This window comes from Xyrauchen texanus, chromosome 10 (genome assembly GCF_025860055.1).
Source record: "Xyrauchen texanus isolate HMW12.3.18 chromosome 10, RBS_HiC_50CHRs, whole genome shotgun sequence".
Lineage (NCBI taxonomy): Eukaryota > Metazoa > Chordata > Actinopteri > Cypriniformes > Catostomidae > Xyrauchen > Xyrauchen texanus.
Window position 1 is genome coordinate 20,693,442 of NC_068285.1, and position 27,862 is coordinate 20,721,303.

The 27,862-nt window shown below is 41.3% G+C and overlaps 2 protein-coding genes across 3 annotated transcripts; one reads left to right on the top strand and one right to left on the bottom strand.

Moving 5' to 3' along the window:
- The first annotated feature begins 372 nt into the window (after positions 1-372).
- LOC127650546 (proteasome subunit beta type-2-like) lies at positions 373-15,384 on the top strand. Its single transcript, XM_052136021.1, has 6 exons — positions 373-578; positions 1,452-1,574; positions 1,934-2,004; positions 13,062-13,224; positions 13,328-13,377; positions 15,175-15,384. The coding sequence occupies exons 1-6, from the start codon at positions 488-490 to the stop codon at positions 15,274-15,276; spliced, it is 600 nt and encodes a 199-aa protein (XP_051991981.1). The 5' UTR covers positions 373-487; the 3' UTR covers positions 15,277-15,384.
- Positions 15,385-17,235: 1,851 nt separating this feature from the next.
- On the bottom strand, positions 17,236-26,637 carry LOC127650539 (transcription factor AP-2-epsilon-like). Of its 2 annotated transcripts, none has more exons than XM_052136006.1 (7): positions 26,551-26,637; positions 24,114-24,566; positions 22,484-22,538; positions 20,929-21,160; positions 20,175-20,293; positions 19,744-19,882; positions 17,236-18,098 (listed from the first exon to the last, which is right to left on the bottom strand). In XM_052136006.1, exons 1-7 carry the CDS (start codon positions 26,593-26,595, stop codon positions 17,837-17,839), a joined length of 1,305 nt encoding a protein of 434 aa, XP_051991966.1. In that variant the 5' UTR covers positions 26,596-26,637; the 3' UTR covers positions 17,236-17,836. The 2 variants fall into 2 exon arrangements, with proteins under 2 accessions (XP_051991966.1, XP_051991967.1); XM_052136007.1 differs by lacking the exon at positions 26,551-26,637 and adding an exon at positions 25,658-25,825.
- Between the last annotated feature and the right edge of the window lie 1,225 nt (positions 26,638-27,862).

The following is a 27,862-nucleotide window of genomic DNA, read 5'->3' on the forward strand; positions in this document are numbered from 1 at the left end:
AACACACACACACACACATAAATAGAGATAGATGGATAGATAGTATTTTAAATTACTTAATGAATGCACATGCCTTAAAGATTTAATTAATGAATACAGATTTAATTAAAAATATGTTTTATAAAAACTCACTGTGAATAAGCAATTTCTAACAAATTCAATATTTTAGAGCTGACTTATCCCAATTTTTTAAAATTCTCATTAGGTCTGGAAATCACATATGTAACCCTGTTATGTTGTCCAATTATGTCTAAAAGTAGAAACTGTCACTTTTTAGACTAATAGAGCAGAGCCACATACCAGCTTGCCTTGTCCATGAACAGATTTGGATCACGTGACAGTGGGGCGCTTTTCCGATGACGAGTAAACAGTGCGCCGCTGTTGAATTTCATCCAGCTTTTGCTGTGTAATATCTGATTGAGCTGCGCTGCAACACCATTTCCTAAATTGTCTGTATTTAAACGTTTATCTAAACTCAAATCGCAACATGGAATACTTGATCGGGATTCAAGGTCCAGACTTTGTCCTGGTTGCAGCAGATAATGTAGCAGCCAGCAGTATAATCAAGATGAAACAAGGTGAGTTTGTCAGATGTGTAGCAGCATGTTAGCATCCCAGGAACCGGTCTGTTATCCACATAACGACTCAAACATGTCGATACAATTGTTACAGATCATAAGTATTAACCACGTTTGACTGTTTATACATGTTTTTACTGTTTTCACCTGCTTCAAAATAGTTAGTAACTGTGAAGAAGTTCTAGCCGTGTTATCTTAGCTAATTTCTGCAAACATAGTTCGAGCGTTGAACGGATTTACATATTAATTTATTTGAAAGAGAGGTTCCTAGCCTACTTAACTTCACTTAAACTTTTTTTAACCTTTCGTGGGAGCAAAACGTCCGTTATTTTCTGTCTTTGTGCTCGAGTGTCAGTTATGAGAGGATGAGTTTGCGATTCTGTTGTGAAAGTGAAAGTATGAGCGTGACTCCAAACCTCCCTGACTTTACAATGACATCTATCCATTTGTCATATTTACGTAAAAGGAATACACAAATTGAATTGATTTGCCATAAAGAAGCAATAATATGCATCCTTATTGTGATGTAGCCCTATTTAATCTCGACCCTATGTCAATAACGTTTCAGCCCAGCCCAAGTTGCCAAGTCTTTATCACTAATTTTCTGTGTCAATATTCTGTTTTTTCAAAATCAGCTGACACGTGTAGAACTTGCTTAGTGATGTGTATACAATTGCAAAAGAACTGCTGAGGATGACACATGAAAGATCTGACATTAATGTGTTCCACTGTGATTAAAAAAAAAAACAAGAACACTAATTAAAGACCACAATACCTTGCAAATGTAATCGAGTTGTAGAGTACTTGCGAAAACTTACCATCTAGCAATCAATGTGATAAGATCGTTTAAACATAGTGACCTGTGTTTGGCAGATTATGACAAGATGTTCAAGCTCAGTGACAAGATCTTGCTCCTGTGTGTGGGTGAAGCCGGTGACACGGTACAGTTTGCGGAATACATCCAGAAAAATGTCCAGCTTTACAAAATGAGAAATGGTAAGCATTAGTTTTTCCTCATTCCTGCTCAAGTATAACTGCTTTTAATGAATCTTGTGGAAAGTATGCCGAAGTCTCTTTTTCATTTCTCCTTTTTCAGTCTAATGTGATGTCTTTACATGATTTACCTGTGGAATTAGTTTACTTCAGTGTTGCAGATGTCTTGTGCATTTGATGAAAAAGAAGAAATGATAATTGCATGTTCTTTTTATTTTCTTTTTTAAATGTTTTATTATATTGTAATATCGCATAGTTTTTCTAAATCAAGACTTCAATATGGATAAGCACTCATCCCAGCTGATCTTTCTGTTGTTTTATGGATTTATCCTGATTTAATCTAAAAATGTCCCCTTTATCAGGATATGAACTCAGCCCAGCAGCTGCTGCAAACTTCACAAGGAAAAACCTTTCAGACTATCTGAGGAGTCGAGTGAGTACAGAACCTCTAATTTAACTTTTGCATCATTCTTTACATTGTTCAACTTAATCTATATACATATGAAACAAAGAAAATGAAATCTGATTAGTTTTTAAAATATATTTTTGTTCCTAAATGATCCTTACTCCATAAATGTTGTGGAAAATTACATCTTTTTTAAAACAGTCAGGAATTAAAGGAAATTAAAATTCTCATCATTTACTCACCCTCATGCCATCCCAGATGTGTATGACTTTCTTTCTTCAACAGAACACATTTGAAGAAAAATATCTTTGCTCAGTAGGTCCTTAAAATGCCAGTGGATTGTGTTCAGACTTTAAAGCTCCAGAAATCACCAGCTGTAAAATGTATGTCTTCTAAAGCGATTCAGTTGCTTTTGGTGCAAAAAAGATCCATACTTTAGTACTTTTGAATTATAAACCATCACTTCCGTTCAGCATTAGTGTGACGTAATTGTGTTGGCATGTTCATGTGAGAACTGATGAACATCCGACACACCCGGTAGAGGAGCGCTGTTTACAACTGAGTAGGAGGAACACTGTACAGGACCTCCATTGGTTTTTGTTTAGAACTGTATTTGTATCTGTATGTTTTTCACAATGGTGCATTTGTTTGCTTATCCTGGATGTCTCAACTGAGAGAAAAACACGAGATCACGTCTGTATCATGCCAACGCAAATTAATCACACGCGAATTCGGCACACCAGAGAACACGTGAACTCCGCATTCTCATGAATGCGTTTGCTGCTGACCGGAAGGAGACCAAAATGGTAACTGACAGATATCCACAAATAAAGAGGCTAAATAACGGTCCTTTTATTGCAAATGACCATAACTATAATACTTCTCACATGGAGACCAGCAGACTTTGTATAATAACACGAACTTCACTCACAACAGTTCCAACGGTAATAGTTTTTAAATTATTTATTGTTGAAGGCGATGAATTTTTAAATTTGTTTTGTTTGTGAATTTAGATATGCAACATCTTGGAGAGGGTTTGAACATGCTGGCAGTTAAAATATCTACTGTTGGCACACTAATGCACAACATGATGTAAGCAGGCTAAAATCCTTTCAGAGAAGTTGCATATCTAAATTCATCACCTTAAAACATGCTACAAAACTGTAAAATCTCGATAACTCATTAGTCTACTAACCGATTGGTTGACAATCCTCACCCATCCCTACCACAAAGACAGCAAATGGGATGTCTTTTGGGGCTGAGAAAGTGCTGCAGGTGAGCACTCGGCATGCTTTAGCTCACCTCGGCCTACTCTTCCTTAAACAGTGCTTGCCCACAGAACAAGAATAAATTAGTCTGTTTCAATATTTTTCTCTCTAATTTGCCTTTAAGCAATGAATGTTTGGCTAATATACATCATTCTTTTTATTCATATTGATACTTGGATACTGCTGATGTGTATAAATATTTAACAAAATTGTTTTTTTCTCAAATTCTTATTTTGAGCATGATAAGTTATATTTTAGAGAATTTAGAAGTAATCATGCAACCTTATGGCAGTTTTTAATTAAGTCAGGGTTTTAAGTATAGACCCATTTTACACTTGTGCTTAACCCCTTCGGGATGTTTAAATGAGAGGGATGTCAAGCACGCTTTAAGTGCCAGGTTTCTAAAAAACAACTGTGCCTCTGGGGCTCCCCTGGAGTGTGAATTGGTCCTCTGATAAAACTTTTCAGAAAAAGAGAACATGAGAGAGAATAGGTAGGCTACATGAAACAGTCTGATTAACCTGCACAAGCTTCATTGTCTATGATCAAATCCATCAAATGGGAGTTACTGATCTAAACAGGCACTTTACAGCCAAAACCACATGTACTGTGGTCGTTTTATGTGTTTTGCTTTTCATTTGAAATCATGACTGCATCCAAGTTTCCTTGAAGCTATCCCCAAAACAGTCCAGCAACAGTTTGCCATTATTGGCACACGTGAAACAATATTGGCCCCACACTCTTTCCCTGCACACTGACACAAATAATTACTGATGCCATATTGCAAGGCATTTCCCTGTTCCACTACAGATGAACAATGAATATGGTAGATTGGGCAGAGATGCCGACGACAAGAACATGTCCTAGGGCAGTGAGCAAGGGATGAGGAACAGAGGATAAAAGACGGAGAGAAAGACAGGATGAATAGTACAATACTGTTATTTGTCCAAATGCCCATCAGAAAAAGCCTTTATTGTTGCCTCTCTGATTTTTCTTTTTAGACATTGGGACTCAGGTGACTGAAAAAGCTGTTGTGTTTGAACTGTAGCTTATGAGGCAGGTGGAGAATGTATGAAACAGGTGTTGAGTTTATACAGATAGGGGTAGATGACACTCGGGGGGATTTCTTTACAAATCTTGTCTTTCAATGAGCCCCCAGTTCATGTAACCTTCCTGCTGGGAGTAAAGCATATTGCACAGGTGAGCTTCTCTAGGGGATGTTTACTCACCCAATCGTGCCCCCAAAGATCTACGGAGAACAAGGGCATCCTGGATCAGATTAAATTTACTCCGGTGGGTTGAAGTGGAAACTATTTTATTATCATTTAATGTAAGAAATTTGACTCGTTAATGTGTATTATTTAATCAAAGTGAATGTCGCTGACTGTAAACCTCCCTGCCCTAAGTGATGTAACGCACACCTGCATCTCAATGAAATGCGAGTTGAAGATTCCCGCACCAGATTCCAAGTTATAAGTCTGACATAAAGTGCCATTCCGTTGCACTTTCCCAGTTGAAAGGCAGTGGAGTTAATGTATATACAGCAGGCATGTGTTTCAAACAGCTAGACAGAGCACAGCTAAATGGAACAGAATGCAGTGTCTTCAAATCTGAAAGTGATTTGAAAATAGACGGTTCAAACAGTCATGAAAAAAACTGGTGCATGCTTACTAAGGTTACTACAGTAACCTGAAGGAAGAACAGTAAGACAGAGGGAACAACAAGATGCAATTCAGCAGCCAAAGACGTTTGTCAGACATATTATATATACAGTTATATACGTGCATGTCATTGCCCCTTGAGTACTCGATGAGTACTCAAGTAATTATTCAGAGTACTCGAGTAGACAAAATGATGGAAATGCCCATCCCTACTCAACAGGAAGTCGTTGGATTGAATGTGCATTTTTTTTAAATTGCAGGCTTGAACTTTTGAATGATCCTTGGGGATTCATGTGATTGTCACGAAATTTTGGCGATACTATGTCAAGACGTTAAAGATGCTAAATTGCGAACAGATTTTTTATATTTTGAACGGTGTCGCCATAGAGAAGCAATACATTTTTGCCTTATATCTTCTGTGTGCATTGCACAATTTTGATGAACATTTTGCTGTACGTTTGGTAATGAGGGCTGATTACATTGATGCAGCTATTATGGGTCACTGTCATAGCGCCACCAACTGGTAGCAGGAAGTATGTCACTAACAGACTTTGAAATAGCCCTCTTATGATTACATGAATTGCTTCAAAATTCTTTAGAATATTGTCAAGACACTGCTGATGTAAATTTGTAAAGGAATATTTGATATCTTGAATAGGAGCCCGATCGATATGGGATTTTTGAGACCGATACTGATTTTAGAGGGGGGAAATTCACTGATTACTGATATGGTGGCCTATATAGTACATTTCTGAGCTGGAATGAAAACAGACATTTCTATGTGGATTTTGCACCGATATGACTATGCAAAGGTACTAAGAAGGCTGCTTTCTTAAACATATTTTTATCAAAGAATATTTGACCTTAATATTATATATACATTGTCAACAAATTCTAGAAATGAACACTGAGAAAATAATAAAGAATAAATAGAAATACAATAAATAGCTAAATAAACACCAGTACTGTATATTCAGTATCAGTCAGTTGCTGACCATTTAAATAAAGAATAAATAAAAATAAAATAAATAGCTAAATAAACATTAGTAGTCCTGTTTAGTATCAGTCAAATGCTGACTATTTTAATACTGCCAGTCAATTAGGGGCAGGTTGTAAAACAAGCATTTACAACTGCCAAGTCAAGAGATAAACAGCGGCAGCGATGTTACACCGTATTCTGCTATACAAGTTCAGGGGAAACTTTCAATGTTAGAAAACCAGACTTTTAAATATTATATTTTGTAAATGCAATGACTGGAATTGTTCGGTTGAAGGGGGTTCCAGACTGCGAATCCTGAACAAAACTGTTTGGTGAATACATGTCTACACATTAGCTTCCACTCCGCTGACAAGCAATGAAAATAGCTATGTGGTTAGCTAGTTAGCTACAAGCTCATGGTTACAGAGAGTAAAAGATGAACTTTATTTACTTTCCAGCACTGCGTCTCACCAACTAGGTTTCACGTAGCGTGAAATCAACACAACAGACACAATCCACCACTGCATCGTTGTGTGTTGAGCTGCAAATAATTGCTCTAATGCTTACCTTTCAATCTGCAATGTTACTGACTGCACTGGCAAAGTATCTGAGCAATCTGAGAGTGATGGTGGCAACTTGTGGGAAAGTGGATGTAGTTTTAGCTGAAGCTGAGATTTGGAAGTAGAGATAGAGGGAGGAAGAGGACTAAAATAAGTTTTAATGAGAGCTGGCATTGCTCCAGGGCATTGGGGTGAGGGCGGGAGAAGGAGGGGAGGAGAGAGGAGGTGGGTAGGTGCTCGCGGCAGCAGGGGTGCCGTCTTCCTGCAGATGTCACACTGCTGTTGACACCAGCGACCCCCCCAGACCGCTCCACACTCCCTTCGCTCCCCTTTCTCGGCTGTTTCACACCCCTCCCTTTGCTCTCTCTCCATCTCTTACATGCTGCCTCCATCTAACCCTTTTACTGCTGCATCCGATGATATAACTTGATATGTGTTTTCAGATTGAGTCCATGCTTTAGCCTAATTTTGAATTGCTGTAATCATATTTGCAACTGTTGCAATATGTTTGAACTTCTCTTACAATGACACAGGCTCTCTGGAATTGCAACATTCTGTGGTCAAATACATTTATATAATGACTGCTAAACTGTGTAATTGACAGTTGTCCCAGGCAACTGAATTCCCGCATAGCTGTGCAGGTTCTCTTACGAGAGGTTCTCTCGTATTGCGTAAGCTAGCTTACGCTACGGGAAAGATTAATCTTTTCTGAGATATTGAAGCCAAAAAATTATCCTTAATTTTGTATCATTTGTCAACGCAGTGCAGCAACTGCAGACCTTGAGCAGGCTAGCTAGCGAGCTCATTGGTTGCTCTGTGGCAACTGCTGCAGCCTATAGACGAACTTGGGCGAACTCGCGTCCAATGAGAGGCGTCCGCGCGCTTACTGCATCAAAGCCCGCCAAAATGGCCGTGGCTAGAGTGCATATAAGCGTAGTTCGTAGGCTGGAACCCTGATTTTCATCTCTTCAACGAAGCTCTTCGCATCTCTGAACTGGAAGCCGCGTCGCCGTTCGAGGGGCATCTAGCAAGCTTGGACAGCGCTCGAAGAAGCCGGCTGTCTTCGCCACCTTCAGCCATCCTGCGAGCTACGCCATCCGGCGACGTATCCTTTTTTAGAGCAAGCCAAGTTCCTCAGCGAACTTCACAAAAAGAGTATCGAGCGTCTTTTTAAAGATGCCTCGCACTTCCTGCGGCTCATGCCGCGCTCCTCTCAGCACCGGAGACCGCCACCTCATCTGCGCTCTCTGCCTGGGACGGGAACATGCAGAGCTCGCCCTCGCTGACGGCGGATGCGACCTCTGCGAGGAGCTTCCGATGTCGACCCTGCGGGCTCGACTCGAAGCATGCAAAACCGAAGCTGCCGCGCCGCCTTTCGTTTCGCCGCGCAATAAGAAGCGCCGCTCCCAAAGGCTGCCGGAACCGGTGTTTGAAGCGACTGCCTCGCCGGAGCCTCTCCCTCGAGTCTCGCTTTCACCCTCCCCGCCCCCCCGGGACGCGCAGTTGCCGCCGAGCGGCCGCACTGCTGCCATCTGGGATGACGAGGCGGAGGATAAGGGTTGCTGTTCCATCATGGCTTCGGACAGCGAGGAGTGGTCAGGCTCCCAAGCCGCCTCCTCGGCCCAGGAATCCAGAGGATTCGGTAGCAGCACAACTTTGCCCGCCCTCCACGAGATGGCGGTCTAAACCGGTGCTCCCGTCTAGGCCTGCAGAACTACTTCCGCCTATGCCGCGCCTATGCCGCATTCCATGGCCGTCTTACAGATCCTCCAAGCGGACCTCCTTCGAGAATGATATGAGAAAGGCGGACACCCAGAGGCTGTTTCAGATCTAAGGAGCGCGACGGACAACGCGCCGCTCTCTCCGTCCGGTCTCTTCGGTTCCGCGGTGAGTGGCATTGTTGACCATTTCACGGAAGTCCAGAAAGCCACCCAAGCCATGAATCTCTTCCTGCCTCGTCGCGCTAGCTCCTCTGCAGGCCGCCCACGTGACCAGCCTCCTGCACGAGCCTCTTCACAGCGCCCAGCTCAGCAAAGCCAGACTTTTCAGCGTCGACAGGGCGGCCGCCCTAGGTCGCACTCAGACAGCCGCCGCAGACCGCCGCCCCCCGCGGGCCTCGGCCTAAGCTTGCGTTGAAACCTGAGCAACCGAAGTCCTCCTAGCTTTGTTGAGAAAACGACGGCTCAGTCCCGCCGCAGCCGGACAGCCGTCAAATCTTCGCCCTCTGTCAGTCCCCTTCTCTGAGGCTACTGCAGTGGTGGGTTCAGCAGCCAACAAGCCGGTGATGCTGCCCGCTTGCCTGCACTCAAACGCCGTTTTCACGGCGACCCAAAGAAATCTTGTAAAGAGCAAACATGCCTTATGTGTAGAAAATGTGCCCACAATCCAGTGTTCACCCCTACACACAAGCATTACACTTCCCGTGTCCCGATCAGAGCCCACTCACATAAAGCGGACACAGCCCGCTCGAGTGTTAGTCAATAAACGCGCTCACGAATACGTGCGTGCGCCCATTCTCTGCCCGCTCTGTCACACGGCCAGCAAACACTTCTCTGTATGTAAGTCCCGTGCCCGTGACTATGCTCGCGCACTTAACAGATGTGACTCTTTCCCCATTCACCTCAATCGGGAAGTCACTCACAGAACAGCCTGTCCCTGCTGTCTGCGAGCAGTCATGCATAAGCACAGTAAGCGCGCTCACACATTCTGTTCAGCGCGCTGTGTGCGGCAATCAGGGCGATTTGGCCATTCACCCTCTAGCGTTACGCTTCAAAGCGTGGGAAGCTATCCCAGGATATCCAAATGGGTGTTAAGCACAATAAAACAGGGCTATTTGCTACAGTTCGATCGCCGCCCTCCCCGCTTCAGAGCGCGGCTCGAAACTATTGTGAACACGGAAGCAGCCTGCATGCTTCGTTCAGAAATAGCAAACCTTCTGTGCAAAAGGGCCATAGAGAAAGTGCCGCCTTCGCTGAGCGAGTCGGGGTTTTACAGCCGTTATTTTCTTGTTCCCAAGAAAGACGGCGGCCTCAGACCAATATTAGATCTCAGGGTTTTGAACAAGGTGCTTGCAAAAAGACCGTTCAAAATGCTTACAATCAGGAAACTCCTCACGCATACGCGCCAGGGGACTGGTTTATCTCTCTCGATCTGAAAGATGCCTATTTTCAGATTCAGATAAATCCCCGTCACAGGCCATTCTTGAGATTCGCCTTCGACGGCCAGGTTTATCAATACACCGTCCTTCCGTTCGGCCTGTCTTTAGCACCCCGTACTTTCACGAAGTGCATGGATGCGGCGCTCCCACCCCTGCAGAGTCAGGGCTTGCGAATTCTGAACTATTTGGACGACTGGCTGATTATGGCACAGTCACATACGGAGCTTCTGTCTCACAGAACAGTTCTCCTCAGCCATCTGAACAGTTTGGGTCTTGCAGTCAATTGGACCAAGAGCTCACTACAGCCCAGTCAGGCAATTTCCTTCCTTGGAATCGAACTAGACTCCGTGGCAATGACGGCTCGCTTATCTACACAGCGCGCGCGCCGTGTTCAGCGACTAGTCGCGTCCTTTCAGATGAACAGCCTCACGCCTCTGAAAAAATTTCAGAGAGTGCTAGGTTACATGGCCTCAGCCGCAGCAGTACTTCAGCTGGGTTTACTGCGCACGCGCCCGCTTCAGCATTGGCTAAACACCCGCGCGTCTCGCCGGGCTTGGGCCACAGGCCGCCAGCCGATCAAGGTGACTCAGACCTGTATTTCAGCTCTGCAGCCCTGGACACTGGCCGAATGGTATCAGCGGGGAGTGATGATGGGAGCTGTATCTCGCCGAAAAGTCATCTCGACAAACGCGTCCAACACGGGTTGGGGCGCAGTCTGCGAGGGCTCTCCGGTTTTTTTTGGCCTATGGTCAGTTCAGGAAAAGCTCCTTCACATAAATTGTCTGGAAATGATAGCGGTCGAGTACGCGCTTGTGCGCTTTCTCCCGGTCATTCAGGGTCACCACGTCCTGGTCCGTTCGGACAACAGATCTGTGGTATCCTACCTAAACCGTCAGGGCAGTGTCAGATCCAGGAACCTCTTCCATCTGACGAAACGCATACTGAGTTGGTCCCAGTGCCACCTGCGCTCGCTGAGGGCGACGCACGTGCCAGGCCACCTGAACGACGGCCCGGACAGACTGTCCAGAGACAATATTCCCCCAGGGGAATGGTCCCTGCACGCTCAAACAGTCCAGAAGTTATGGCGCATATTCGGCAGAGCAGAGATAGACCTCTTTGCGTCAGAAGAGAACTCTCACTGCCCAATATTTTTCTCGAAAGCGAGGACGCGCTGGCCCAGGACTGGCCCAACCGCCCGCTTTACGCCTTCCCTCCCGTCTCGCTATTGCCACAGGTAATGCAGAGGATCAGGGAAACGCGTCACTCGGTGCTCCTCATAGCCGCGCGTTGGGAGAATCAGACATGGTTCCCGGAGCTTACGCAGCTGTCACTGACAGCGCCGTGGCCCATCCCAGTGAGAGCAGATCTCCTCTCTCAAGCTCGCGGCACGATCTGGCATCCCCACCCAGAGCGCTGGGCGCTGCACGCGTGGGTGATCAACGACTACCCGTCGCTCTGCCAGAAGGGGTAATAAACACCATCATACACGCTAGAGCCCCTTCCACGAGAAGACTCTATGCGTCAAAATGGTCTGTGTTTTCAAAATGGTGCACCGACAGAGACCTGGACCCACGGACATGTGGGGTGTCGTCGCTGCTCGTGTTTTTACAAAGAGCTGCTGGATAAGGGCAGATCCCCATCCACGCTCAAAGTGTATGTGGCGGCCGTCGGGGCGTTCGCTGAACCCCTGCACGGCCAGTCACTGGGAAAAAACTGGTCATCCGCTTCCTCAGGGGAGCTAGAAGGATGAACCCCCCCGCGCCCCCCATCGGTTCCTATCTGGGATCTTTCTATAGTTCTCGAAACTATGAAAGCCCCCCCTTTCGAACCGCTTCAATCCGTGGATTTGAAATACCTTTCACTCAAAACCATTTTTCTGACTGCCCTGTCATCAGTCAAACGTGTGGGAGACCTTCACGCGCTGTCTGTCAGCGCTGCGTGTCTTGAGTTTGGACCAAGTGACTCCAAGGTCATTTTAAAGCCTAGACACGGCTATGTTCCCAAGGTGATCGGTACTCCTTTCAGAGCACAGGTCATTTCCCTATCGGCGCTGCCAGCATCCGATAGCGAACGCGACGCCAATCTCCTTTGTCCAGTCAGAGCACTGAGATTGTATACTGCGCGCTCCGCCTCTTTCAGACGCTCTGAGCAGCTTTTCATTTCGTTCGGAGGGCGCACCAAAGGTCTCGCCGCCTCGAAACAGACACTGTCTAGATGGATAGTGGACGCTATTGCTGCCGCATACGCGTCAAAAGATCTGCTATGCCCGTTGGGCATTAGGGCTCACTCCACTAGAGGCATGGCCTCATCGTGAGCATGGTCCAGCGGGATTTCCATTCACGACATATGTGTGGCAGCGGGCTGGGCTTCCCCCTCCACCTTTGTCAGATTTTACAATCTGGAAGTGCCCTCCCTGCAGGCAAAAATACTAGCGGTTTAATACGCTACAGCTCCCCTGGTGAGCTGCACTGATGGGACTCATTCCACACAGACCGGCACCGCCGCTCTGTCGTTCCCTTCCCACAATGTGCTTATGTATTACACAATCAATGACCCGCACTCTTGCCGGCCAAATATTATTTCCCCACTCACAAGGGCTCCCCCGGGTCCCCCCACCCCCGGGGCTCATGCAGTGGATGCTTGGCACGCACGGCGCTGACAATGGGTTCCCGTAGCGTAAGCTAGCTTACGCAATACGAGAAAACCTCTCGTAAGAGAACGAATCGGTTACCTAACGTAACCTCGGTTCTCTCTAGACGAGGGAACGAGTATTGCGTAGCCGGCCGTGCTCGCGCCACGAGCGACTTTCGCTTCATTCAATGAAAACCAGGGTTCCAGCCTACGAACTATGCTTATATGCACTCTAGCCACGCCCATTTTGGCGGGCTTTGATGCAGTAAGCGCGCGGACGCCTCTCATTGGACGCGAGTTCGCCCAAGTTCGTCTATAGGCTGCAGCAGTTGCCGCAGAGCAACCAATGAGCTCGCTAGCTAGCCCGCTCAAGGTCTGCAGTTGCTGCACTGCGTTGACAAATGATACAAAATTAAGGATAATTTTTTGGCTTCAATATCTCAGAAAAGATGAATCTTTCCCTTAGCGTAAGCTAGCTTACGCAATACTCGTTCCCTCGTCTAGAGAGAACCGAGGTTACGTTAGGTAACCGATTCGTTTCTTATTGCTGTCTGGGGTCTCTTTCTTCTCACATAATACAATTATTTCAGTTCAAATTAGTGTTTCATGTACATTTATTTGTATTATTCTAATAGCTGTATAATAAGCAGGATCATGTACAGTCTAGATTATTTTCATGATAAAAGATCCATCACCTTCATGTCTGGGTTTATTTAGTGAAAATGACCGCATGACTGTACATTGTTCCTCACCTGTTGGATTTATTGAATGATAGTTGTTAACAAGTTGTCAAAAAAGTGGTAACTCAAAGCTCTTTCTCTTTTTCAGACTCCATACCATGTGAACCTGCTTCTGGCAGGATATGATGAGACTGATGGTCCAGGACTGTACTACATGGACTACCTGTCAGCACTTGCCAAAGCTCCCTTCGCTGCGCACGGATACGGTGCCTTCCTTACCCTCTCCATCCTGGACCGATACTATAGACCAGGTGAATCTACACTCTCACTCGAGAGGGTCAAGTTATTGTAGATTTTTTTGTTTTGAACCCTTAAACTTTTTCTGTTTTTACTTTTTTTTTTTTTTTACTTCAGATCTGACTCGTGAGGAGGCCATGGATCTGCTGAAGAAGTGTTTAGTGGAGGTAAGATGCAGTCTCCATGTGTTGGTCTATTCATCCACATTGAGTTCATAGTTTCTCTCTTTCTAGTTAGCAGATTTTAAGTGTGCTGCTAGCGCTTCATTTACACCTAATGCCAAAATGCCCAATTCTGATTTTCTGCTCTGTTTTAAGTTGTAAACACAATCTTTTGAATCTGGCCCATATCAGACACTGGGCTAAATAGTTGTCAGAATTAACGTTATCATCCAAAGCAATCTTTACACTGCAAAGTTGGCACAGAAGCTATATCTGAATTGGCATATATGCCAAGAAAATATATATATTATAGACCGCTTTGAGGTGGCATAAATGTATTCACACAGCAATTACATATAAAATATTTTGACATTAATGTGTTTTAAATAAAACAAATATAGAAATATGAAATTAATGAAAACAGGAAATTACACTTTTGAATTTGAAACTAAATGAAATGTCAACAACAAGTTTAAAGGAATAGAACAAAGGAATTTAAAGGAATCAATTATCTCATTATTCGCTTACCCTAATGCCATCCCAGATGTGTATGACTGTTTTTGTTCAGCAGAACACAAATTAAGATTTAGAAGTAGATAGAGCTCTGTCAGGTCCTTATAAATCAAATCAATTTATTGTCGAAAGATGATGCAAGTAAACGGGTGCCAGCACTTTGACGGTCAAAGTCATATTTAGGATGCATAAAAGTAATCCACACGACTCCAGTTGATCAATGAATTTCTTCTGAAGTGAATCGATAAGTTTATGTAAGAAAAAGGTAAATAATTTAACTTTAAATGGGCTCTTCTGTCTAGGGCTCTGATGTCGTTTGAATGGCCAACTTCTCACATGACGTTGCGTTCGCTCTATTCCGAATAATAAGCGCCTCTTCCGAATTCTCATGTGAACTCATCGACGCATTTGCGTCACGCGACAGCTATGTGATGCGCTGGCAGGAAGCACTTTTTAAAAAGTTAATAATGTTTTAATTATCGATTTATTATTTAAATATTATTTATTTTACTTTGATACTAGGGGGCTGAGGCGGGTCAGAGCAGGCATCATTTAGTCTTTTCAGCTTTTATGCAGCATTCCGTCTTTACAAAGAATTTTGCGCTGGCACAGAGCAGCTTTAAAGGGATAGTTCACCTAAAAATGAAAATTCTCATTTACTCACCCTCATGCCATCCCAGATGTGCATGACTTTCATTCTTGAGCTCACACAAACAAATATTTCATTTCTGTTGGTCCTTGCAATCCAACTGAATGGTGGCCAGAGCCTTTAAGGTTAAAAAAATCACATAAATGCAACATAAAAGTAATCCATGTGACTCCATTGGTTTAATCCATATCTTCAGAAGCAATATGATAGTGGGTTAGAAACAGATCAATATTTATATATATATATATATATATATATATATATATAAGTCCTTTTTATTGTTAATTCTCCTCCCTGCCCAGAAGGTGGTGATCTGCATGAAGAACGTGAATCACCAAAAACTAAAAAAGTGGAAATTTATAGTAAAAAAAAAAAACTTCAATATTGATCTGCTTCACACCTATCATATCACTTCTGAAGACATGTATTTAATTTATGGATTATGTGCTTTTGGAGCTTCAAAGTATGGGTCACCATTCACTTGCATTGTGAGTACCTACAGAGCTGAAATATTCTTCTAAAACTTTTCGTTTGTGTTCAGCAGAAGAAAGTCAGTTTAAAGGTTTTTTTAAACTGTATATACAATTACAGTATATGGTCTTGTTGTAACAGTTTTGGTGTGTTTTCTTTTTCTCCAACAGCTCAACAAACGTTTTATCATGAACCTGCCTTCATTCACTGTCCGTTTGATCGACAAGGATGGCATCCATGACATGGAGAAGCTCCCTGTGGACCCCAAATGAGCAACTACTGTTATTCCCTCTAGCCACACACTCTTTTGTACTCTAAATGTAACCCTCTGTGCTCTAATAAATCATCAACCCTCTGTTAGTTATATGCTCTTCTTATTGTGTGTTTCTTCTTCCATTCTTAAAGGGATAGTTCAGCCAAAAATGAAAATTGTCATGTTGTTCCAAACTAGTATGACATACTTTCTTCTTTGGAACACAAAAGGAGATATTATCCTCATTTTCATTGGAGGGGTGGTCCCTTTAATGAGTGTCTTTAGATTAAAATAAAAAGTATTTGGGGGGGTGGGGGTCGTAACGAGAGATGCGCACTTATTCTATCTTTGGCTGTGTACTTGTTTCCACACTCCTTTGTACACAAGTGTTTTTACACTCGACTCGTGTGCACTAGCGTGCCTCCTTTCCCTCTTGCTCCCCACCACAGACAGGTGATTAATAAACATTAAACAATCCCGCTATCTTGAACACACCGGAATCTAAAGGGACGAGCAGCATATGTTCGCCTGCAGGCAGAGAGAAATGCAGAGCAGCCCTGCTGAGTGTCAGAGAGATGAAGGGAGGGAGAGGGGTCATGGAGAGGGAGAGCGGGGAATTGACACTCATGGATGGGTTTGGGTGTTTGTGTGTGAGTGAGAGCTGGCAGGGGGGCAGGTATGGAGATGTAGGCTCCTAAGCAGACGAAGAAAGGTAGAGTGACAGATGGGGTGTGAGGAGACCGAAACGGTAGAAGACAGAGCCTAGCAACTGTTTCGCTGCGTTCAGTGACTGTAGTGATTGCAGAGTCCCCTGGGGTTACTGGTCAGGTCTGTTTTATCTCAGAGGTAATTCTGCTGGATTTGTCACTGTGTCACATTGAGGTTTCGGTTTGGGTAATATCACCATGCCTTTAGCAAATGGGACTAGAAATTTCAAACATCCCCCTGGGTGTTCAATTTGTATTACACTAATTTTGTAATCACGCTTGACTTTTACCACACCTGCAAGTCCATTTATACAAGGTAAAAACCAACTAGGTTTTTATTAAAAATATGCTCATGCAAGGTTTTTAAGCAATTATTTGCTAATCTTGAAGTGGTTGTACATCAGAAATGCTGTGGGGTCCAATTTGTTTATTTATTTTTTTCATTTATATCTGAAAATAAAAGCTTTGGATGTTTAGTGTTTTAACATTTTAAACCAAGAAAATGTAAAAAGATGAAATGTTTACATTTCTGCACCTTTTCTGGGTTACTAAGAGATAAGTAAATTTGTGGCCTTTGTATAAATGTTAGATTTCCTTGCTTCCATTGAAGCGCACAATTTTATTATTTTTTTCAACATTCTCAAACCATGTTGAGGTGATAAATCAAGTTTTGCACAAACTTGTGGTCCATGCTAGCTTTAGAGCATTCCCATTAACTCAAAATGGGGACAAAACCAAGGGTGTAGCCAGGAAATTACTTTTGGATGGGTCTCAAATTTTTTTTTAACAAAATTGTCCTTAACCGAGAAACGGCGCAGTCAAACTGTTTTTTCACACGTTCATAAATCAGAATTTATGCAATTGTTTTACTATTTTACAAAAAATGTTATTTGAAGCCAAAGAATAATCTCTAATATTCTGGGTGTGCCAAAGACCACCGGGACCACCATTAGCTACGCCACTGGACAAAATGTATCCCTGGAAGTTCTGAAATGTACTCACATTTTCAGTTACACTTCTCACTCAATTTGTTATGCTGATAATATAATTTCTGAATAAATATTTAGTATTACATTAGAATGATGCAAAATAGAAGATCTGGTCCCAGGCCACGTCCACACTAATACATTTCCGTGTATTAATGCATTGTAAAAATGAATTGTTTTAGCTAATTTTACACCTCATCCACACTGGAACATCATTTTTCAAAAATGCTCTCCATTACCGCATACTTTGGGAAACTATGACATTAGATAACTTAAAACAAATTAGTGTGGATGTGGCCTCAGACTTTTGGACCCCACTGCATGTTTAAGATTTACGTTCTAAGGCAGTTGCATTATTTTTTTGTTTTGCTTTAATAATATATTACATTTACATTGCAATACATCAATAAGAATAACAGTAACATTGATAATAAACATACAACATGAAGTACAAAATGAGATTTTCAAATTAATTTGTCAAAACCTAATTTACTTTGCCACCTCCAATCTTAAATGTCTGTGCCATCTTTCTTTTCATTTGATTGGTTTCTTGGCTGCAGTCTCCAGAGAACAAATAGAGAAACCCATGTAGGCCCCATTTAAGTCAGTCATCTCATCACCTAAGTTCCAGTGGGAGTTTGTGGTCCACATGTGGCACATATCAAGAATTGTGGCATCTTCTGCATCTCTCCGGAGACCCCAGATTTCATCAGAGACAAATTTAACCAGTCAGTACAAGCTTGTATCTGGAAATATTGTGGATGACTGAAATCTGGACCCAGCAGCAAGACGCTGCACATGAATTGGCAGACACGCACACATTCATACACATAAATACACTCATACACTCCTAAAATCGAGGGAGGACTGTCTCTCTCCGAATTGTTCATTTACGGTGCTTCAGTTCCTTGTCGTGGTGGCCCTTCCCTCCTCCCTCTCCTTTATCCAGCAGTTTTAGGGCCTCTAGCAAGTAACTCTGGAAGGCCGACAGAGCGGCGCAGATGGCATGCGTGCCGAAACCATGGGTGAGGAGACTGAAGTGGGTCAGGCTGCTCTGCACCCCGGGCTCCAGGCAGGGGGTGGGGCGGCTGCCGCCCAACGGCGACCTGTCCTGGGACATCAGGTCCACAAATTCCTTGCAGATCTCCCTGTAGATTTGGACAGAGTGGTGAGAGTGTGTACGTCACTACAATACCCCTAAAAATCACCATTAAATTGGTTTACATAAATACATTTTTCTACCTATTGAAAATATGGTCTGCTAATGATACGCAAGCACAAAGTGAGAATTAGAGAACTGAAAATGGATCCTGTGCTATTTGTGCGTCCTTCACAAAGATGAATCTGCCCAATTCCAGCCTTGCTGAAGCACCCCGAGATCATCACCGATCATCCACCTGGTCATCTAATGGTTAGATGGATACCTGAAGAAGCCTTTTCACCCTCTGTGAAATTTGGTGGAGGATTGGTGATGATCTGGGGGTGCTTCAGCAAGGCTGGAATTGGGCAGATTTGTCTTTGTGAAGGACGCATGAATCAAGCCATGTACATGGTTATCCTGGTAGAAAACTTGCTTCCTTCTGCTCTGACAATGTTCCCCAACTCTGAGGATTGTTTTTTCCAGCAGGACAATGCGCCATGCCACACAGACAGGTCAATCAAGGTGTGGATGGAGGATCGCCTGATCAAGACTCTGTCATGGCCAGCCCTGAACCCATTGAAAACCTCTGGAATGTGATCAGTGGTGGTGTAGTGGGCTAAAGCACATAACTGTTAATCAGAAGGTGGTTCGATCCCCACAGCCACCACCATTGTGTCCTTGAGCAAGGCACTTAAATCCAGGTTGCTCCAGGGGGATTGTCCCTGTAAGTCGCTTTGGATAAAAGTGTCTGCCAAATACATAAACGTAAATAAACGTGATCAAGGGGAAGATAGATGGCCACAAGCCATCAAACAAAGCCGAGCTGCTGATTTTTTTTTAGTTAGGAGTGACATAAAGTCACCCAACAGCAATGTGAAAGACTGGCGGAGAGCATGCCGAGATGCATGAAAGCTGTGATTGAGAATCAGGGTTATTCCAACAAATACTGATTTCTGAACTCTTCATAATTTAAAACACGAGTATTGTGCCATCTAAAAATGAATACGAATATGTTCTTTGCATTATTCGAGGTCTGAAAACACTGCATCTTTTTTGTTATTTAGACCAGTTGTCATTTTCTGCAAAAGAATGCCCTAAATGACAATATATTTATATGGAATTTGGGAGAAATGTTGTCAATACTTTATAGAATAAAACAAAAAAAAATATTTTATGCAAACACATAGCTATAAATAGTAAATCCAGAAAAACTTATCATTTTCCAGTGGTATCTTAATTTTTTTTGTATATACAAAAATACAAAAAAAGTCACGTCCTGCATTTTTTTCCCCTGGTTGAATACTGTTTCACTCTGAAATACATAATATTATGGAAGTAACATGGATGGCGAATGCCATTTCATGTTGACTTTAAATTCTGTGTGGTAAAGTGATGCTACAATATGTCCAGCCAGAAGTACAGCCTTTCTTCAGGGCTATTCTGCTATTTATAGAATATACACATTCAATCATCTCCAGCATGTCATTCAGATTTCTTTATTATAATCTAAATATAAAGGTTTTACTTCTTCTAAAGTGTTCAAAGGGCAGTAAACAAGATTTTAGAGAAATCCAATTCCTTCCATCCCTAAACAATTCCCCTATTGTGTAACAAAGTGTGTTATAACCCCTTCTCCAATCTCTATTACTCACTTTGTGGCCAGCAGCATACTGCGTCTTGTGGGCAACTGATCTGGGTCCGTCTGTCTGCACAGATATTCTGCTGTGGCCCGGGCGGGAAACTCAGTCTCACACACATACCCAAAGTCCCGTGCGAGGTGAACCGCTTCACCTGAGAAGAAAGGGGGAAGATAGACTGAAACCTTGAGATGATAATAGGCTATTACATTTGAAAATGACTCCTTACATAGTGTTGCAACTTATAAGTTAACACTCCTTTGGAGGTTTTTGTTTCACGTGTACATTCACGTTCTCATATGCTTACCTCCGTGACTGATAATGGCATGCGTTGGCTAATATATGCTGTGTTTGGGACAATTACTGCAGCAGGTACGAGGCAGTGTGTCAGCAGTAGAGGTAATCTGATAAAATATGTGTCTGGTTATTATTAAATGTTTCGTTACCTTCCACCAGAGCTGTGAGGAGTGTGACATTGGCTGCCTTTCGCCGACCGGCAGGCAGGTTGAGACCGATCTTCTCTAGACGCTCTCGCAGACAACGGCCACCGTTTTTTGATTTGGCTCTGAGGGAAGAGAGGTAGAAAGATTAACACCTCACAGATGTGTCCTAACCATCTGCTGTGCCTTCAGGCAGCACCCCTCTGTCCTTACACTCAAAATAAAGACCTTACTAGGCCTAATATTTATATTGTAGAAGACATCTGGGTAGTTGTACCACACATTTTTGTAATATTTGAAAATATTACTGTTTGAAAGACAATAATTGCTTGTTAAAAGTAGCTCTGGTAATCATTTAACTGAGAAGTGTAGTTTTACCTCAGTTTTACCTACTTTAAAGTAGGTATAGTTTATCCAAAAATGAAAATTCTTTCATCATTTATTCATCATACCTCAGCCACCATTTACTTTCTTTGGAATGGTGACTGCAATCTAACATTGTAACAACTCCTTTTGTGTTACATGGAATACATAAAGCCATTATTGTTGGAACATCATGAAGGTGAGTAAATTATGACATCGTTTAATTATAGGAATGTCATAAATGTATATTATTCATGTTTATTATTCATGGCTATTATACATTTGGGACACATTGCTAATAATGTGATAATTGCATTCATTGTGTCTAATGCTGTCTTAGTTTCATTATTTACTTAATGCGCATTAGAGCTCTCTCTCCTCCCTCCCTTCCATTTACCTGCGCAGGACTCCTCCAAGCAGCGAGGCATTGAGGCACTCAGGTGGTGCTAGACGTCTCTGCACCTCTCCAACTGTGACCTTGTACTTGGAGGTGGAGCTAAGGAGGGACAGGCGACCAGGAACAGAGCAGAAAACTTCAGCAGGGTTGGACACACACCCCAAGCCAAGCCCCTCTTTAGTGAGGGATAAGGCAGAGACCACTGAGCCATTTAGCTTAGAAGGGATGGGAACTGAAGAAAGAGATACAAAGAGACAGTGGTTAAGGCATGTGTGCCAGAATGGTCTTATTTAAACCAAAGTGATGAGATTTATAAAAATGTGATAATTTGTACTTTTGGATTCAGACTTCTGTTATGAAAACCTTCTTAGTCACAAGACACTAGTTGTGTGCACTCCCACAGGTTGACATCTGTTAACTCAGTGAAACAGTGTTTCATTTCTGTTTCTCACTCTTATTTTTAAATGGGTGTTGCATCTCCATTAGGGAAAAGCTTTAGTCCATCTGTTGTGCACACAACCATTTTGATGTTTTGTTGTGCTTGTAATTAAAGTTATCTGTCTATTTAAAAATCTGACTATTAAATTAAGCTACAGATTCTAATGTAGAAAATAAGGAATTCAATCAAAGGAACATCAAAACAGAAAAGGAGGCTGTTAGCTATTTAACCATTATAAAGCTGATTGTATAATCATTCAACATTACTTATTTTAATTTGTTTAACTGGGTAGAAAAATCTACTTGAAAGGTATCTATCTATAATATTGTTTATTTTACAGCTACTGGTCAGTTGTATGATTTCTCTCCTGTGTGCGCAGATCATATCTCCTCCCTCTTTCCGCAGATTGGCATATGATGCATGGTGTTACTGTTTACATTATTTATACCCATTATTGTACAGATAAAGTAAGCTATAGTACTGGCTCGCTGTGGGCGGTGGGCGTGTCTTCGCTACTCCCCGCTGCGCAGCACTGATTTGCGGACACAAACAGGCTCCGAGCGCGCGGCCGTGAAATCTCCCTATACCCATGAGTGTAAAATTGATCCATTCTGTTGCCCTGTTCTGATTCCATTCGGCTACTGCTCAAAATAAATGCAATCTAAAATAAATGGAAACGTAATTGATAAAAGCTGTACTGCACTGAGCCAGAACAAAATGTTTTCAAACAGCAGTTCTTATTAACCATCCATTCCCTGTACATAAAAACACTATATATTTCATTTTAAGTGGAAAGAAATAATAATGCTTTGAATTCTTTATACATGTATTATCTGCTTTCTTCCTGCACTTCCGTTTCATCTGTCTCTTATCCCTCTCTTTCTCTCATATGACCATGAACAGTTCATTAACAGCAACTGCCTTAAGGGTGAAACAGAGTGCTACAGGATTTCTCGACTTCAAATGAAATTGCAGAGCAGAATTATTGTGTGTGTGTGTGTGTGTGTCTGTCTTTGTGTCTGAATCCTTTAATGTCTCATGGTTGAGCACCACTACATAAAATCCTTTTCTAGCCGGAGAGGTCATCCTCTCACTTTATGCACCACAAACTCTCACCTTTCTTGATAACAGAATGGTCCAGGATTCCCAAAGCTGATGCTTCCTCCATCCCCTGTTAAAACAAAAGAGCATGCCATTGGTTCTTACTGTTTAACGATTTCCCAGTCAGTCTTAAGAGGCAGAATAACAGGTTATTTATTTGTTAAATGATCACATTTACATCAAAATCAGGGCCTTTAAGGATATGACAGGTATTTGGGCATGACCCAGTATAAAATATTCCCATTAAAAAACTATTGACTATGAACATGTTTATGTGCATTATTAGGCTCATAAATCCAGTTAGGTTGCTGAATCCTGGTGCACAGAAAAGATAATTAAAAAGCAGATTTGTGATATTTTTTTATGGAACAATTGATCATTTTTATGATTTTAAAGACAGCATAGCAATTAGTCAAATATGATGGACAGTCTGTTTCCTTATTTAATCTAAAACCACTGCTTAATCTGCTAACACAAAAAATACGATCTGACTAAAAACGATGATTGTATGATAGGGCCTTCTTAAATTTACACAGGGTCGAATTTATTTTCTTTCATTTCACATTAGCTATTATACACTGAAATAATTGTTTTAGTAAAACAATAGGCTATACCCTAACATTATTACATTATTTAAAGTCGCAGATCTGACCGAAAATAAATAAAACCCTGCTTCTTTGCAGCTTGATTTATGGCGAGTTAAACTATGACACTTGTTCCGTCTAAATTCAGTTCTCAGACATGCTGGATGCATATGATCAAAGGGGGTCGAGTTGTTTGTTGAATAATTTGCCGAGGAAACCGATTGGACGCGCTATTAGCTTCCTGACAGATAAACTGCATGAACTCATTGTGCACCTGCCGCAGAAGTGAAAGAACAGACATCAGTCATAGCTACAGCTGAAAATCAAAAGAATTACATTTTCAAATAAATGTTGATGTTTTTTAAATATGTAATTTTCTTTCTTGATTTCACAGGATATGTGATTTATTCTGTATAAAATCTGTTTTTTATTTTTTATTGGTAGGACATTTTTATTTTTTTAACCAGCATTTTAGAGGACAATATAGAATTGACTTGCTACTACACAAAATTAGTATTTCAATGTAAATATTTTATCCGCATCGAGCGCCAAAAAATAAAATAAAAACATAAAAACATTATTCAAACTTATAAAATGTATTTTCACGCCAGAACAAACGGGCAATAGGGGGGAAATTATTCCAATAACACTCTTTAAATATTTATGTAACCGTTTCATGTTATTGACGTTTTATGAAAACGTTATTATTTATTAGCTAGGCCTATTCAGCGTTTTGAATTTTTGGTTAGAGTCTTTCGAGAAAAAGTTACGTGGATAACCTATTTAAATAAATAAAAAATAAATAGCATACACAAATTATCTATACGAAAAGCTAAATCTGAACGTAACACGAAATAAATAAGAAACACCTTAAAGGCTGTAGAATCATACAAACATTTTTATTATTCTAACATAGCCTATTGTTTGACCCTTTTTAATCACAACAGCACAAATAATTCCAGGATTTGCTAGTTTGTGTTTTGTGATTGGACGATATTCTTTACTAGCTCGTGACATTGGGGAAACAGGAGAAAGTTCAAGATTAAAGTGGTTAAACTCACCTGAATGTCGTCCAGACCGTGATGACCCACTATGTGCATTCCCAGAGGGCCTTCACCCAGCGCCGCTGCTCCTTCACCCAGTCCATGATGATGGAGCAGCCGCGGTACGCCCGGATACTCCCGCCGCGGGTCTAAGCTCAGCGCCCGGTGTGACTGCGACAGAAGCCCCGCGTCCTCTGAGCGCGAGCGCTGAGAATGCCACGCTGCCTGCTGGTGATGATGGAGCGAGTTGATGGACGGATAGGGGTCCGATAAGTGCGGGTATCCGGTGTCTTGACTCTGAGAGTAAGAGAGCGAGGATTGGGGGTATGGAGGTGGAAAGTAGGGCGGCTGGAAGTCGGAGGCCGGAGTGTGGCAGAGAGGGGGAGCCGAGGAATAGGCAGCCTGGTTCAGCGAGGAGAGCTGAGAGAGACGGCCGCTCGGAGAGGAGCTTGACAGTCCGTCGGCACGGTCCTTTGGGGAGGAAAAGACATTTAGTTATCACGGGAATGTCGATATTAACTCCAACATAAAGCTATAGCCCACCAATAGCCTATACAACAGTAGCTGTAAATAACTTAATGAAAGTAAGCCCACTAACCCATTGAGGTATACAATACAAATATAATGTATATGTCAGAGGGGCATTACAATACTGTTATTACTACAGTTGAATCATTAATTCTGTTTAGACCTACATGACTTTGAAATGTCAAGTGTTTCCAAAGCTAGCCTATACTATCTTTTTTTTTTTTTTTTGCCTATATCTAGACTATATATGAATTTAATTGTTGTTAATCATACTAGCAGATTATGATTATTTATTGAAACAATTATAATGAAGAAATTAATATTAGGCTACAAAATCTCCAGAAATAAGAGTCTTGACCTTTAAGAGATTGACCTTTACCGTGTCATATGTCTTAATGCTCAATTAGGCTTTATTTCATTACAAATTTAAAGATTGTTTTATAGGTTTATGATTAATGGAAAAAAGACACTTAGGCCTATTTTAAACATCTGAAACTACAACAAAATAATGAGCAAGATTTATAAAATTTTCTGTGTTATACAATGTAGCTTTTTATTATGTTGTCATTGTCACATATAGGCAAATATTTGATTTTTTTTGCAGCTAAGTCAAAAAGTAAATTCAGAACAAACCATCAGCTTTTCAGCTACTGACTGAGAGACATATAAGCTTATTTATAAAAAAAAAAAAAAAATAAACTGTCATGTTTTTTTTTTTTCAGTCACAGAGTTTAAAGATAATCTTGGTTAAACACGCAAGATATGACGCACATTATAAGACAAAGCTAGTCTGTTATCTCAGTTTAAAGCAATGGCAGCACGTGACACATTTCCACTGACACTCCAGCACAGTTTAGTTCTTCCATATTAAACACACACTTAACATTGACCCCGATTGCTCTTACCAGTAAATGCGTAGGCTAATGCGACGCATATATGAGCTTTCAACCTCAGCTAAATATCACACGACAATGATCTTAATGAAGAGTCAAACACATCAGACCGGAGCAACTTTGCATCACTCTTTAACTCACCATGGTCGAGTAGGTGTGGACTAACATCTGGAAATAGCTCCAATGTACTTTTTGTAAGTTGACTTGTCCTCCTTAAATCTATCAGCTAATTAAACGCCCAAGTTTTCTCATAGATGTGCTTGATCCATTAACGGAGGATCCGAAAGTCCCTGTGAGTGTAAAGTAACCGTGTTGTGCTCTGTGTGACGCTCTATATCAGAGTGTCCCGTTAATCACGCTCGAGCGCTCTTATGGCTCGACACTATAGGGGAGGGGTTGGGCAGACCACCTTAAAGGGACATTAATTAATTCCTTTAAATTAATTCATCCACTTCATTTATTAAAAAAGGTCAGTACTATTCTTAAAATGTATTGCTTATTTTGGAAGATTTCTACACCTTATTATCATTTATAACTTAGTGATAATGTGATTTTGGATAATAGTAATAATAATAAAAAAGTCAGTTTTTCTATTGTTTTACCATTTCTGATAATGAATGTAAACGCTAATGCAATTAGCTCTATTTTATAGTGGAGTAGCTGCATTACTCCAATAAAAGAAGAAGAAGAAAAAAAAAAAAAAACACTTCCTTAGCTTAACTACTACCAGATATTTTTTTCATTAGATATAAAACCAAACTAAATGGTTTTCTTTAAATGTATGTAATTTATGTGACATGCACTACATGCAAATTAAAGCAAAGGGTACCAATTTACAATGAGGTTCTATTTGTTTTTATAATGCATTATGTGAACATAAATAAGTTCAGAGATAGCTATATTAGTAGCCTCTGTTTAATGAATATAAACCAAGAGTATTACGTGCTGTACAAGTTTTGTTCATGCATGTTAACTATAGGAGTTATTGTAAAGTGAAACACGAATGAAACTTTTAACTGAAAATACAATCCTACCTGTAAGCAGTAAGGTTCTGTCTTGGTCCGTGATTTCCACAACATGTTTCTGGATGAAGTTCTAGTCCTTTGAACTCAAGACAAGAGAGAACAGACTGTGCGTGAGAGAGGTGCGGGAAAGTCACGGGAGTTTTAATGACAAAAAGAGAGACAAGAGTTGAGAGAGAGAGAGAGAGAGAGAGAGAGAGAGAGAGAGAGAGAGACGTAGGCTGATAGGTGGAGATCAACTGATGGAGAGCGAGAGACAAAAAAGAGGGGGCAAAGGCAAATGCGATCCTGATTTTGGGTGATAAAGCGCATGCAGAAACGTGTACGCGCAGACAACCATTTTTGGGCATCATAGCGCGTGCAGCATTTTTGGTAATGATGATCAAATCGATGCCCACAAATATATGCGCCTAAAAATACCAAAAAGTACCCTGATATATAGGCCTACATTTTATTATTATTATTATTATTTTGACATGGTACTGTTTTTGGTCATGCACCATTGTAGTAGGCCTACCATGATATTCTTTAAAATGCCCATGAACATGGTATATAGACTATATCAAAGTATATATATTTGGTATGATACTGTATCAAATACATCTTTAGTATCTTTTTGTAAGGGTATTATGACGCAATAGTTGTCTGCGTAGGATAATCACTAGGATAATTATTTTAAACACGTTATCTAACACATTTAACAAATCTTTTGAGTTACGAATTATTTTCTCGACATATGTCCATTATGATCAATACCTCCAGTGTAGGTTACAATTAGGCTAAGGACCTAAATGGCAGTAAGCGACCACGAGTCATTAAAGACTTTGTGTAATTGCCATGGAATTTCAAATACACTGAAAAAAATTATTTGTTGACATCAATTATGTAAGAAAATTAATAACACCTACACAGAAATTTAAATATATCATTTTTATCTTTACTTAATTTGCATTACTCTACAAAAGGAACTTATGTGGGTATTTAATTAGTTGTCATTTAGTATGATCTCTTTTTATTATTATGGTGTTATTTTACTGTAAACAATTGTTTTGTATGAAGTCACCATTAGGGTGAATTTGGACCCTGTGCATGTCATTTCTTCTTGTGCGTGTGAATATGCATAACTGAACTTACAATTTTACACCTAATCATGTTTACTTTATGACTGAACTACAATCAGTCATTATTTTCATTTTAGCCAATTCAATTTCGTAGAAACAATAATATAAAATGTTATTTTACCAATTGCTAGTAGTTGTTAAATCCGAAGTCGAATGAACTCATTTTAAACTCATACGCATGAGTTTAACTAACAAAGGTTTTC

Coding starts and splice junctions, on each gene's coding strand:
- LOC127650546 (XM_052136021.1), top strand. CDS start 488: ATGGAATACTTGATCGGGATTCAAGGTCCAGACTTTGTCCTGGTTGCA. Junction 2,005..13,061: donor CAGACTATCTGAGGAGTCGA/GTGAGTACAGAA, acceptor TCTCTTTTTCAG/ACTCCATACCATGTGAACCT. Junction 13,378..15,174: donor TGAAGAAGTGTTTAGTGGAG/GTAAGATGCAGT, acceptor TTTCTCCAACAG/CTCAACAAACGTTTTATCAT.
- LOC127650539 (XM_052136006.1), bottom strand. CDS start 26,595: ATGTTGTGGAAATCACGGACCAAGACAGAACCTTACTGCTTACAG. Junction 24,567..26,550: donor CAGAACCTTACTGCTTACAG/GTAGGATTGTAT, acceptor TCCTCCCCAAAG/GACCGTGCCGACGGACTGTC. Junction 19,883..20,174: donor CCTCACAGCTCTGGTGGAAG/GTAACGAAACAT, acceptor CTTTCTTCTCAG/GTGAAGCGGTTCACCTCGCA.